This window comes from Pocillopora damicornis, chromosome 6 (genome assembly GCF_964200805.1).
Source record: "Pocillopora damicornis chromosome 6, jaPocDami1.2, whole genome shotgun sequence".
In the NCBI taxonomy this organism is placed as follows: Eukaryota; Metazoa; Cnidaria; class Anthozoa; order Scleractinia; family Pocilloporidae; genus Pocillopora; species Pocillopora damicornis.
Window position 1 is genome coordinate 21,971,331 of NC_142675.1, and position 13,730 is coordinate 21,985,060.

The 13,730-nt window shown below is 36.0% G+C and overlaps 1 protein-coding gene across 1 annotated transcript; it reads right to left on the reverse strand.

The window, feature by feature from the left end:
• Positions 1-679: 679 nt before the first annotated feature.
• On the reverse strand, positions 680-13,266 carry LOC113686107 (cAMP-dependent protein kinase catalytic subunit PRKX). The gene is made up of 9 exons (XM_089208421.1): positions 12,994-13,266; positions 12,673-12,841; positions 8,627-8,890; positions 6,771-6,890; positions 4,780-4,878; positions 3,843-3,900; positions 3,061-3,138; positions 2,569-2,726; positions 680-1,961 (listed from the first exon to the last, which is right to left on the reverse strand). Exons 1-8 carry the CDS (start codon positions 13,070-13,072, stop codon positions 2,601-2,603), a joined length of 993 nt encoding a protein of 330 aa, XP_089064547.1. The 5' UTR covers positions 13,073-13,266; the 3' UTR covers positions 680-1,961; positions 2,569-2,600.
• Positions 13,267-13,730: the final 464 nt, after the last annotated feature.

The following is a 13,730-nucleotide window of genomic DNA, read 5'->3' on the forward strand; positions in this document are numbered from 1 at the left end:
GAGAGAAAACAGTTTTAGTGCTTTTTTTCTTGTTTCCTTTACATTGAAGTTGAACTGCTGATGGTTGGGTCGCTTTTCACAAAAAAAAAAATCCGCTCTGGAGCGCAGTGTTTACAAGAGGGGGCGAAATAAAGGGGAGATGCCAGACGATAAAATGCGATATTACAAATATTGCCTAAAGTGCACTTGGCTCCAGTAGAGGTAAAACGCAAACGAAATTTATTTGCGCAAACGGAAAAAAAAACTCCTCAGACTACAAAAGAGGAAGTCAATTTTAAAATTGTTGATGATTGGAGCGGTCTTTGTTCGTAATTGCAAAAGAGGTGTTGGGCTGTTAGTGGGTCTAGCACCTTTTTTTAATATACAGTCGGAAGCACCTGAGTTTGGGACAACAGTATTCATTACCGAGAAAACTGAAATATCGAGTGTCGGCGAATCTTTACGCGAACTGAAAGCAAAAAATAAGAAGTTGAAAAAAAATCATTTCTTTCTTAGTGCGCTCGCCGGCAATCGCTCGCTTAAGGGAATTGAAGGGATAAAGTGCATGGATGTCGTCTTCATTTCCTTCGCCCACTCAATTCGTTCTAAGAGTACCTAATTCTCTTCCCTGATAACGTTTGTTTAACAACTGGCCCGTTGCAACTGCTGGTCTAACCAACTAAAATTGAGGACTTCTAACCACAGTATATGACATTTTATTTCAAAATTCTGAAGTAGGCTGTTCACAGTCATTTTACAAAAATTTTACTCTATTTGACTCTCTATACCCGTGTTTTTCTACATGTTAACTTTTAATTCGCATACAAAAATAGCCTCATCTTAGGTAATTCATGACCGGAAAGTTGCTAAATCCGGAGCAGATTAAGTGTCAGGCGGTTTGTTTAGTGAGGTTGAATGAACGAACAGAATGGGAAAACCGCCCGGAGAAAGACCGGAGCCAAACCAACAGCGGTTTGGTAGGAACGATAAGTAATGAGGCTTATAGCCACTTTCGGTTAGGATCACTTCTATTTAATGAGATTCGTGCGGCCTCTTATGAGATCTCAAAGAATAACACCATCAACTCTTTTGGAAATGGATCATTTTATATTTGTAAACTGGTAACAAACGTGTGAAAAAAATTCAGACCAATTTTTTTCTCTCATGCTTTAAGTTCGTCGTGTGATCATTCTTTCTCTCACTTCAGTGATCCATTTTTTGTTTCTTCCAAACAAACTACAGGAAGCTGAAAATTTTCCATCATTCTCAAATACACAGAGCCGCTATCTTCTTTTACAAAACCAAGCGCACAGTAGGTCACGAGGTTCTTATCCAATGATTTGCAATAAAAAGATCAAACTAAAAATTTCAGCAGGAACTTTTTATCAGCATGCCAGAATTCATGGTTTTCCTAAAGGGCAGCAAAATCACTGCAAAGAATCCAAAAAGTCCACACGAACAATGTACGAAATAATTATTCTTGCCTTTCATAGGCTTAATTATCAAAGATAAATCCCTACAAATTATTTAGTCTACCCTTTACGTGTAAACCATCGATCAGCTACAATTAATTTCATATAAAAGTAGCTTTGAATTACATGTATTCTATGGCGATATCACAACGAGGCTTAAGAAATAAAAACTAGAAACATGAAAGGAAAAGTTTAAAACAATAATATATCAAACTAATTAAAGATATGCTTAAAATAGTTTTTCCATTTACCCTCTCCACAACAATGTTAAATTTAGCTAATTACAATCTTAAAACGGCAGACGGTTGCTTTGATTCACATTTGGAAGTGTCATTTTGAATGTCTAAAAAATAAGTACACGCTATTGTCTACAGGTAACAACTTATCCATGAATAAATAAAATAACAATTCAGTGGGATCCTGGCGAAAGCGAATTCTGTGAAATACTTTGAGTGAAAACAATTCTTCTTGACTTGCACCAGATTACTCGTTAAATCCGGCCATAATTAACTGAAACGAATAATAATAATAAAAAACGTTAAAATAAATGCAAACTTAATGGCCAACATGGCTGATGGTTTATCTGATGCCCGATGAAAATAATAGCACTGAAGCCGCGAAAACGGAAAGTGGAGTTTCGAGTGACAACCTGCGTGAAGCCGAACAAATACGAGAGTGCCTCTACAAAGAGCAGGGCAAGTTTTAGAAGCTCGCTATTTCAAGCCTTACACTCCAGAGATTTAAATATAAATTCTCCCTACAGTCCTTCATGTATTTCTCGTGATTTAAGATCTGAGAATTTAGTTTAAAATCAAGCAATATCCCCTTGATGATAATCCTTTTTCTTCTGGTCACCCCTCTTTATTACAATTTTCTGATGTAAAGGGAAGCTCCTTTTTGTTCACTCCTGGAAGCGACAGAGTAAACCAACCACACCGAAATCTCTACATCAGCCTCACAAGTTTAGCACCCTTGTGGAAAGATCTGGATCAATTTCAGTATCTGAGCACCAGGCCCCTATACCAAGTTAGGGTTAATGTTGGTCAGGGGTGGGGTAGGGGCGCAGTTGCTCAGATACTGACGTTGATCAAAACATATAAAGTCAAGCAAACTTCACCTGGTTGACTAAAACACATGAAATCTCTGCGATTAAAAATCTTTAAACGGCTCCAGAAGCTTGCCACTAAGAGGTGGGGCTGATCTCCAGTTTTCCTCTGGGTAATCATCAAAATTCCTAGTGTCCCCTGGATGAGATAGCTTAGGTATAATGGGAGCCTAGGTGAATACCAAAGGAAGTCTGTTAGATCACCGTACAAGTTTCACCACGAAGAATACTTTGCGTCACTTAGAGATAAGTAAACTGTAGGTTGAAAGCCAGTAAATCAGTGATGGATCAATAGCTTGAAGTGCGAGGAGGTAAGGAAACGGGTCTCAAAAATAAAGTACCCGGGGGAATTTTAGGCTCTCCGGCATCCCGCGCATTTGATTCGTCAATAACAGCATTTAATCTCCAATGTGATTGGATATAACAAAACAACTATCTCAGACAAATTTTAGGTGTATAAGGTTTTCTTTGTTTGCCAGTTACTACAACCAAATCTTTACTCACCTTGAGCTTTCTTTGATAAACTAAATTCCAATCTATCACTTTGAACCATTTGTGACTCTTCACATCTTCTGTTCCATTCTGAAACAAACCACCATTATTCAGGGTTTAAAGTTGTTTAATTAATAATCATCGTGCATATTACGCTATTTTAGCACTAAACTCTGCTGACACAATTAATAGGTCACAAAAATGACTTTTTGTCTGTAGAGGACAGTAAAGGGGCCAAAGTAAGCTAAAAATTAGAAGATTGAAAAATTGCATAATGATAAACTTGAAAAAAAAAACACAAATAAAAAAAACACAAATAGAGCACAAGACGTTTAGTTTCCGTTCAATATGGAAGAAGAATTAAAGGCAGAAAGGGAATAATGCAGTCAATCATTCATCAATCACACAACTCAATCAATTAATTTATCAATATTTTATGTTGTGTCCTGGGACGAGAGACTGTGACCAGGTTGTGCCTGGCCCAGCCCTCCTTGTTCAAAAGTCAATACTATGCACTCACTTTTCGTTCACAATCGTAAGACCGTACAAGGAAAACAAATACAGACAGTCTAAAAGAGTCAGCCTTATCTTTTTTTTTCATGTTATCATTTAAAGCAGTTGATATTATTGTTTTTCATTGTATGGCTGAATTTTGCTACAGTTAACATTGTTGCAACATCTCTAATGAAACAGATCAACCTACAATAGGTATCTGAGGTATTGGTATGAGAATTTTAAGATTGCACAAAGGTAATTTACTTTCATCTCTAGCCAAACATTAAATCATGATGTACCTTCATACTTCCCAATCTTCTTGTTCTGTCATGGACTAATAACTTTTTAATCAAGTCTCTGTATAAGCACAAAGAAAAACAGAAAATATTCAATTAGACATAACATTCATAGCAATTGTTACTATTAGGACAATGAGAAAAAAAAATGAAAGGTTGAAATTAAACCACAACTTAACCCTCTCACTCCCAAGATCTTATTGGTAATTGTCCTTTGTGTCTGCCATACAATTCTTATGACATCAGTTCAGAGAATTTGGTCTTGGATCAACTAATAATCCCATAATTGATATTTTCTTCATTCTCATCACCTAACTGCTCGATATTATATTATTGTCGGGAGAATTACTGTCTTGATCACATGCGGGAGTGAAAGGGTCAAACATGTAAATTCTAGAAATAAACCTGTCACCACTTTAGCGTAATAAACTTAACCCTTTAACTCCCAAGATCTCATTAGTAATTCTCCTTACCATCTGCCATATAATTCATATGGTGCTAGTTTGGAGAATTTGAATTGGATCAACCAATAATCCACTAATTGGTACTTTTCTTTATTCTCATTACTTGTCTGCTTGATATTGTATCGATAGTGTGAGGAGAAATTCTGTCGAGGTCACTAGTGGGACTTAAAGGGTTAATCTAACTTGTGACCTGCTCCCTTCCCCCGTTTCCCATCCACATGCATGTTAGCAATTCAAACGCTGATCTCCCTTGCACTTCTTTCTAGCATGTCCCAAAGGAGGATTAAAGAGAACTATATTTAAAATCAAACACCGCAGGAAAATCTCTCTCCATGTGTTGAATTCCTGAGGTTATGGATTAAGTTTAATCTTGTAACAATTTCAGCATCTTTCAGTCTAAATCTGTGGGTGTGCAAGGTGTGCACGCATGCCACTAAGATGACAAAATTTTTCTTTAAGAAGGAAATATATCTTACTTTGCTGCCGTAGTTTCCATGTGTTTTGGCCACTCTACCTTTCCTGATAGTATCTTCTCGTAGATGCCAAATGGGTTGTCATCAAAAAATGGGGGATACCTGAAACCAATCAGGTTTTTATTAACAGTCATGTCAGTCTTGTTCAATAATTTAACCTAAAAAATACTAAAATACCCAAACTCACAGATGGCTCCAAACAATTTTCTGTTAGATTTTTGAAGCAGATTGGAATTCCCTTTAAAGATGTTAAAGCATGTGCATGTTATTTATACAATGCTGAATTAAGATGAATTCCCTGTAATATTTTTTGAAAGTCAGCTTTATGAAATATATTCATACTGGAGGGAATGTACTCCATGTACCTAATTGGGTTTGAAGCAAGATGTCACTGCAGGAGATCCAAATCTGTTTCAAATTTTTCCTGTTCAGTTTTCTTAAGGATTCCGCACCTATTTATTTCCAAAATAGGATCAATTAAGACCGCCTCTGAGACACATGTCACAACATGCAAGATTAAAAAAAAAACTAACAATACACAAAAATAAACATATTTAAAATATCTTGACCTTATTTGTGTAAAATCTTGAATAGAGAGTTTTTTAAGTCTGGAAAGTTAAGACCCTGGCACCTAATGGGACTTAATTTTGAGTCTGAGCTCTAGTAGTGTACAAGGACAGCTGTCAGCCAATTTGCTCTTTATTCCTTAACAGTCTCCTGCAGTTCTTAAATTAGTTTTGTAAATGTGAAAAACCTAACAGAATCTTGACTACACCAATGATGAAGGCTTTTTTCTATCACCCTTTAACCCCAATGAGATTGAAACTAGCATTGATTTTCTCCATACATGATCCCTCTTGAAATAAAAATTTGAGGTTGTGAGAATACAGGAAATGACCAACCACTCCTAAAGCTCTTGACTGTTAAACAAATTCTCCTTGTCCATACCATAGGAAATGTATATAGAAAAGAAAAGAGAATATGCATACTGATCTTAGGTAACAGAAAGGGTTAAGTTTTGAACTGATAGTGACTGCATGTTTCCAATAAGTAGACCATGTGGCGCATCAAATTTTCATAGACTTTGCTCAACACATAGATCATTTTTTAAGCCAAATGGTGCAAACTTTTGTATGCAAAATTCTCCTAAATTTCATGGTGGGAGGGTTTTTTAATCTCAAACCATCTGAACTGTTTGAAATTTTTCTTAGAATTAAGATTAAATTTATTAATCAGTGACAAAGGTAAACCAAGATAAAAGAAATTTCAACAGGTGTGGATTAACTTATGACCTTGAAAAAAGTATTTCAGCAGCTAACTACTAAGCTTGAGGAGGTTACACAGATAGCAGGGCTAAATTAAATATTTTTGTTTCATTGCACAAAACAAGCAACAAACTCTGGGATACCCCCTCCATAGTTTATATAAATACATTTTTGTGCAATGTATAACACAAAGGAAGATGGCAGGTTTAAACCAAAATTTTCACATGAATGACCAATTTTTCCTCTGTGAAGCAGAAGCCACCATACTTGAAAAACTGTAATTCTCAGACAGAACATCGAACAGAAATTGATCTATTTGGGCATGACCATCTTTTAATCCGCATTTAATTGGATGTTCTCCCACTGCGCTGGATGCATGTGCAGGCCTTGTTGTAGTGACAGACACCCATTTCTTTCAAATCACCAGACTTGGAACCAATTGTTTCAGTCATTATTTACTTGCTCCTACTTTGCTCTAACGAAGGACTATCACTTGAAGTATCAGTTTTAGAAACTCTTTAAGGTGGCCAATTTACATTCTCAACTCAGTTGATAGAACTAATTAAAAATATCTTCTAATTCATCGAAGGCTCAGTTCCTACTTTACTCCTACTTCACTGCTCAAAATGACAGCTTTAGAAACTCTTCATGATGGCCAATTTACATCATCAACTCAGTAAATAAAACTAAAAGATCCTACAACTCATTAAAGCAACAGGTCCCTCTTACCCAACAAGCATTTCATAAATGAGAATTCCTAAGGCCCACCAATCAACTGCTTTGTTGTGTCCTTTGCTCTGAATTATTTCTGGAGCAAGATATTCTGGGGTACCACAAAGAGTCCAAGTCCTGAAAAAAAAAAAATTGCGACACATGAAATATTGTATTACTATTACTATTACTATTACTAGTATGTATCAAAACAGTGGATAGCATTTAAGGCATGCTGTTGGCTACTCAAACTCCCAACATCCTTTTCTGTTCACTTGGAGAATACTTTAATTATTGCAAGATTAAATGAGTTAAAATCAACTTTTTTGCCCAATATGTTTTCTAACTGTTTTAGTATATACTAAGCACAACTATTCATCTCACTGGTAGTGGCTAGCGATATTAACCTCACAACTTTGCCATTTCCAAATTTTAACCCTTTACTCTTTAACATCAGTATGCATATTCTCCATACTGTTCTTTATACATTTCCTAAGCTGCTGACAAGGAGAATTTGTTTACTGATCAAAAGCTTCTTTTGTTGGTGATCATTTCCTTTACTCTCATGACCCTAATGTGTGATTCAGTGCTGGTATTGTGAGGAGAAATTAGATGATAATCACTCTTTGGAGTTAAAGGATTAATTATGGTTGCATCATACTATTATGTTTCAACCACGACTTTACTGATGGAGCAACCCATCAACCACAAACCCACCTTGCTTTTTACAAAAAACAAAACATCTGGGGAGATTTAATTGCATTATTGAAAAAGCATATTTTTGCGGCTTTTGGGTTTTTTGTAGAATTTTGTTATTTATTCTCAGGAAAACAAAATAGCCATTCTAGCAGTGTTGATGCGCTGCGGCAGGCTTTATAGGGGTAGCACCTGTTTTAATAGGACAGACCCTCCAAGTAGATAGAGGTTATTTCCGGCCACAATTTTAACCAGACTGTCTGGCATAATATAACAAAAAAAAAAAAAAATTGTTTGTTTTGCCAACATAGGAAGTCTCCGAGACAGAACTTTGGACTTTGGAAAATAAGCAAAATTTTAGAAATTCATAAAATGTTGGCATGTTTTTTCAACTGGGGGTTGCACTTAGTTTGTTGACAGATTTTAATCTTAAACAAACAAAAATGAGCTCTAGCCAGACCTGGCTCTTAATTAATGGTACCCAAGTATCTTACTATTGATCAATTAATTTAAATTGATCTAGAGTGAGAAAAGGAAAACATGCCTGGTTAAAAATATCCTTTTTTTCCCCAGATTCATTGAATCTTCTCCTCCCCCCCCCCCCCCCCCCAACTGTCCCAAAGTTGAGTTTTCTTTGGGCATAAAAATATTCTTGTTCCCAAAATTGACATGGAGGAAACAAGGAAAATGTTTCAACAATTGTGATAAGGCTTGTAAGCAATAAATATTTATGATCAATAGTTAATTGCACAGTATGTGCTTATGTTTAAAGGGGACAGGGGCTCTTCGGCAAGTTGAAAGGAAGGAAAGGTCATGGGAAATCCTGAAATTAACATATCCTCTTAACTGATCAGAATATTAAATGTCTAGTTTGGCAAACATTTATCTGAAAGGGATAAAATCAATTCTTGCTATTTCTTCCTTTCCATCTATATCCTGAAATGGGACAATAGATGAGCTTCATTCTACCCATAGTTACAAATCAGCAGATTGCACTTCAGGAAAGAACTGGTATTATGAGTACTACAAACATAGCTAGATGTTTTTTTTGTTTTTGCTGTTGCTGTTTTTTTTTTAAATAAAAAGCTTAAGTTAAAGCTTAAGTCAAAGATATGCAGCTTCACATATCCTGACCATTTACTATTACAATAGAAAACATTCAGATTAAAATAACTTACTTGTCATGAACCTCTTTTGCAAAGCCAAAATCTGTAAGTTTGACATGTCCTTCTCTATCTAGGAGAATATTTTCTGGCTTGAGATCACGATACACTATGCTATTTTGGTGGAGATAGTCTAGGGCAGAGACTATTTCTGCTCCAAAGAATAACCCTGTTCCATTATTAAACCTCCCTGCTGTACGCAAATATGTGAAAAGTTCTCCACCACAAGCATACTCCAGGAGCATGTACAAGAATGTGTTGTCATGATATGTCCATAATCTGCAGAGAGAAAAAACAAGGTTACTCTGACTGTTCTATTGAGGAAATAAAAGGCAATAAAGGTCCTTGTGAGAATAAAGTAACAGAAAGACAAGATAAGATAAGCTAAGCATATAAACCTTTCTATTTTGTTCCCTGATTGAGTCCCACACATTATTGCAAGTTCACCACTTGACACAAGCACTAGTGAATTTTTCAAAGACTACAAATTGTACTCGTCCTGCTGGCTTGTGCCATTTTGTTGCCTTTGAAAAAATTATTTATTCTTATTAACACCAAGTTGCACTCAAAATCATGTTGTAACTCACTCTTATAAAACAAAATATATTAGATTCAAAACATGTATGGTTAAAAGAGACATACTAAGTTCACAACATGTAAACAAACATAATCCAAGTATACTGTACACCATGACAAAACTTTAAATACCAGTTCCCCTGTATATAAATATATCCAGGCAGGTCAGTGAGCTGAACATCTTACCGAAACATAACATATTAGATTCACAATATAAATCCTAACATGCAAATATTAATGTACAGTACAACATAACAATGAGATTTGGAGGTAAAAAACAAACTTTGTTCCCTGATTGAGTGCCACACATTATTGCAAGTTCACCACTTGACACTCACTTTCAGTAGTAGCTGAGTTGCCTTTACTAACTTAAGTGCCTGTTTTTTTTTTTTTTCCAAAGGAATTTTTTTCTTGTCATGTGCATGGTACAAAGGATAAATTCAGAGTACCAATGAGGAATCAAACCTCAGACCTTTGGATTCCATGCTTTGATGCTCTATCACTGAGTCACACAGACCCTTTGGTGAGCCAGGCCTTAAGAGGGTTCACATGTGGCACACATCCCTGATACTGAAAGGATCAGCACTTTCGCTAAGATCAGCTACAGTTTTTTAATGGTTAACAGGAAAAGGGAGGACCAATGGTTGACAAACTGGAGAAAAACTCATTACAAATTGACCAGGTTCGAGTCTCAGCTGAGTTTTAATCCCCTTAACTCCCAAGAGTGAACAAGAAAGAATTTCTCCTTTCAATATCAATGCAATATCAAGCAGACAAGTGATAAAGGTAAAGAAAAATATCAATTAGGGGATTAGTAGTTGTTCTAATGACTAATTCTCCAGTCTAACATCATAAGAATTGTATGGCAGACAGTTAGGAGAATTACTAATAAGATCTTGAGAATGAAAGGCTTAAAGGAAGAAACTTATGCCCATACAGTATCTCTGTCTCACTCATGAGTAAAATTAACTGTGAGTCACAACAAACTGTCCGTGTAGGAAAACCTGATAACATTCTGGGAGGCATTCTGCAAATTATTAACATCCCATGCAAAAGCAGGCTCTTACTCACATATAAATTCTGATATCACTGAAATTTTAGATTCATAATTTGTATTAACATGTCAATACAAAGTGCAATTTGCCAAGATATAACATACAAGGATCACAACATGTATACAAACGTTCAAATGACATGACATATTACAGAATATATACAAACAAGCTAATATATGGTACACCATCGAATAACGTAATATTGTAGGTTCACCTTATGTTTACTTGCATTATACATGTATAATTTACATCATAATAAGATTCATGAAAAATAATTGTGTGTGTCTGATTGGCTGAAAATGTGTGCATTTTTCATGTAACATAAGTGCAAATTACAAATAACAGAAGTGTACTGCTAAAATTTTGTCTGTCTTGACTTTCTGTGATACTTTTTTATGAAAATCATTCACACCTAACAAAATGGTTTCTTGTGCAATTTAATCTAAATAAGCACTTGAGAAATTTTTCAAAGACTACAAATTGCACTCGCCCTGCTGGCTTGTGCCATTTTGTTGCATTTGAAAAAAATATTTATTCTTATTAACACCAAATTGCATTCAAAATCATGTTGTAACCCACTCTTATAAAACGAAATATACCAGATTCAAAACATGTATGCCACTTTATTAATAACCAGTCTACCAACCTGGTTAAAAGATGACATACTAAGTTCACAACATGTAAACAAACATAACCCAAGTACACTGTACACCATCACAAAACTTTAAATACCAGCTCCCTTGTACGTAAATATATCCCGGCAGGTCAGTGAACTGAACATCTTACCGAAACATAACATATTAGATTCATAATATAAATCCTAACATGTAAATGTTTATGTACAGTACAACTTAACAATGAGATTTGGAGGTTAAAAACAAACTTAATAACCAATAAGAAGGAGGTGTGGTTTGTGTTAGCTTCTTAATGTGAAGTGCATTTAATTGGATTTATGGTTATTCAACCAAATCTGAATACCCAAATTTGGCAGGAAATTGTATAACACCAACTGAAGCTCAGAGAAACATTCCAATTTAAGAGTTTAGGAGACATCAGCATACCATAGCTGCTTTGTACAACTCTGTAGTTAGTAGTGATAGAGTAAAAACAGTGTCATGTGTCACAACTTGAGGTTAACCTTATCCATTCATTTCAATAGTTTAACAGCAAGATATTAAATTTTTTGGAACTAATTTCTCCATTTACTCCTTGTTTTTTTTTTACAGATTAGACTTTTAAATTAAATTCTAAATAAGAAGCAATTGATTTAAGTATGTGGTATGCATCTGGATTTTCATGGGCAATTAAGGTTACAAATCCAGGATGTACTCAGGTCGTATTTAATGAAGACTAGCCACTTAGTTCGACCTCACGAAAATACTTATAATAAGCGATGCTCTGCTAAAACTATCCTTCAACAACAAAGAGACCACGAACAACTGCTCTTTCTACTCCTTCCCAAGGATAAGTCCAAAAGATTATTAAATGCATGTTTGTTTTGCTGACTTAATAGTGCTTTAAAGAAAAAATAGCCCTTAACAAAAACAAGAGAATTTGGGTTGAATTTAAAATTTGCAAATTCACATGCATACACATTCAAAATGAATACAAGTTTTTTCCTTCCACTGAAATTTCAGAGGCACTGCATCATGTCGACTTCAACTCTCTTTACATTTTTATGCTTGTTCTCAGGTCGACCGCCACTTTGTGATCGAAAGCTCGATTCACTCAATTCACTTGCTCATGATCGAACGTTCGATTCACTTGACTGTGACGAATACGTGACGAACGAGACACAAAACCATGTCAATCCCATTCCTTTGTAAAACTTCCCGTAAGACACGACTCTTACAACGGCGCACTAGACACGTAATACGATAGAATTTCAACGACATCGGTAACAATCTGAACATTGTTAAACAATCAAAGACCAGCATTAACATTAATATGCAAACCAATTAGCCTTTGGAATTCAGTTTCACGTGGTGGAAAGAGTAAAATGGCTTCCTACTTAGAGACCCGTTAAGAGATCATGATCACTTCGATACTCAAGGGGAGCGACGTCGTGTAAGATACTTCTTCACTCTATCATTGGATGAACTGGCTTAATTCTCATTATATATACACAAAGCTAACATTGACGACATTTAAGTATCTGTACACAGACTTTTTAAGAACGAATCGAAGAAGCTTACTTTCGAACGTAGCCTTGTATACATAACCCCACAGGTTCCGCGCGGAGCGAACCTCGCATGGATATTCTTTACAAATGAGCAGCAGAGCGCTGATTTTAAATGCGAAGCTTCGAAAAGGAAAAATTCCGGGAAACATTTCAGGGCCGTTTTTTTGTAAAGCGCAGCGCGAGAAAACTCCTTCATAGGTATGTAATGAAGTTTGCTCATGCTCTAAGTGTTTACAAGTCATACTCACAAATTGACGATGAATGGGTGCTCGATCTTCGACAAAATATTCTTCTCGTTTTGGACGTGTTCAACTTGTTTAAGTCTGATCACTTCTCGTATATTCATTATTTTTAAGGCATGATACTCGCCAGACCTTCGGTCTCGGCAAAGTAACACTCTTCCAAACGTCCCCGTTCCTGTGCAAGAGAGAGACAGAGAGAGGGTTAGGCGATTTATTCAGCCTCCATAGTGCGAAGCGCTAACGACCTCATTAGAGTAAAGCTATTCTTAGCACTGTAAATAGATCACAAAGATACTTCTTCGCTGCTATGCATCCGTGTCTACTTACCTAAAGTTGTTGACAAGTCGAAGTCGAGCAGAGTCGTTCGTTTGTCTTTCTTCTTGGAAGCATTATTACTGCTTGCCATATTAAATTGCGACGAATGGCGCTAAATGTATTAAATAGACTGATCGTGGACGAAAGAACGCATTGATATCTTCGCACTTTACTCCTCTGATGAAAGTATGTCCCTCATTGCCAAGGAAAAACTGAAATTAAACGCGAACATCTTCGATCGAGAATGTGGATGTGCGATTGTCGAAGGGCTGGCGGTCCGCCTGTGATGGAATGCTGATAGTCGACAGGGATCGCTCATCCGTGAAGAATCAGGCGAATAAACAAATCAAGCGCGTGTTATTTACTCGCACTGGGTTTGTTTATTGTGCTTGGTTGATTGACAGCTGATGGGTCTAAGTGTCTCTGAACGTTTCCTAAAGAATTGATCAAAAGTTAGCACGAAAGATTCTTTGTGCGATTGAAGAGTTTTCCTAATTGCGCATGTTGTTTTGCAGTTTTGTTTTTAAAAGGGAGAGATTATGATTCAACCAAAATAGCAAAACCACGCTCTCAACAGTAAATTAAACTTACGATTTATCTTTGTGAGTGCCCACATACCTCTAAATTAGATAAAATAGATCGTTATCAAACTTCCCCCAGAGACCTCCTTTCTTTTGAGCGGTACCTCAATACAGAGAAGGCAAAAACGCTAAGTGAAATTTAAATTATCGAATGATAATTTGATATAA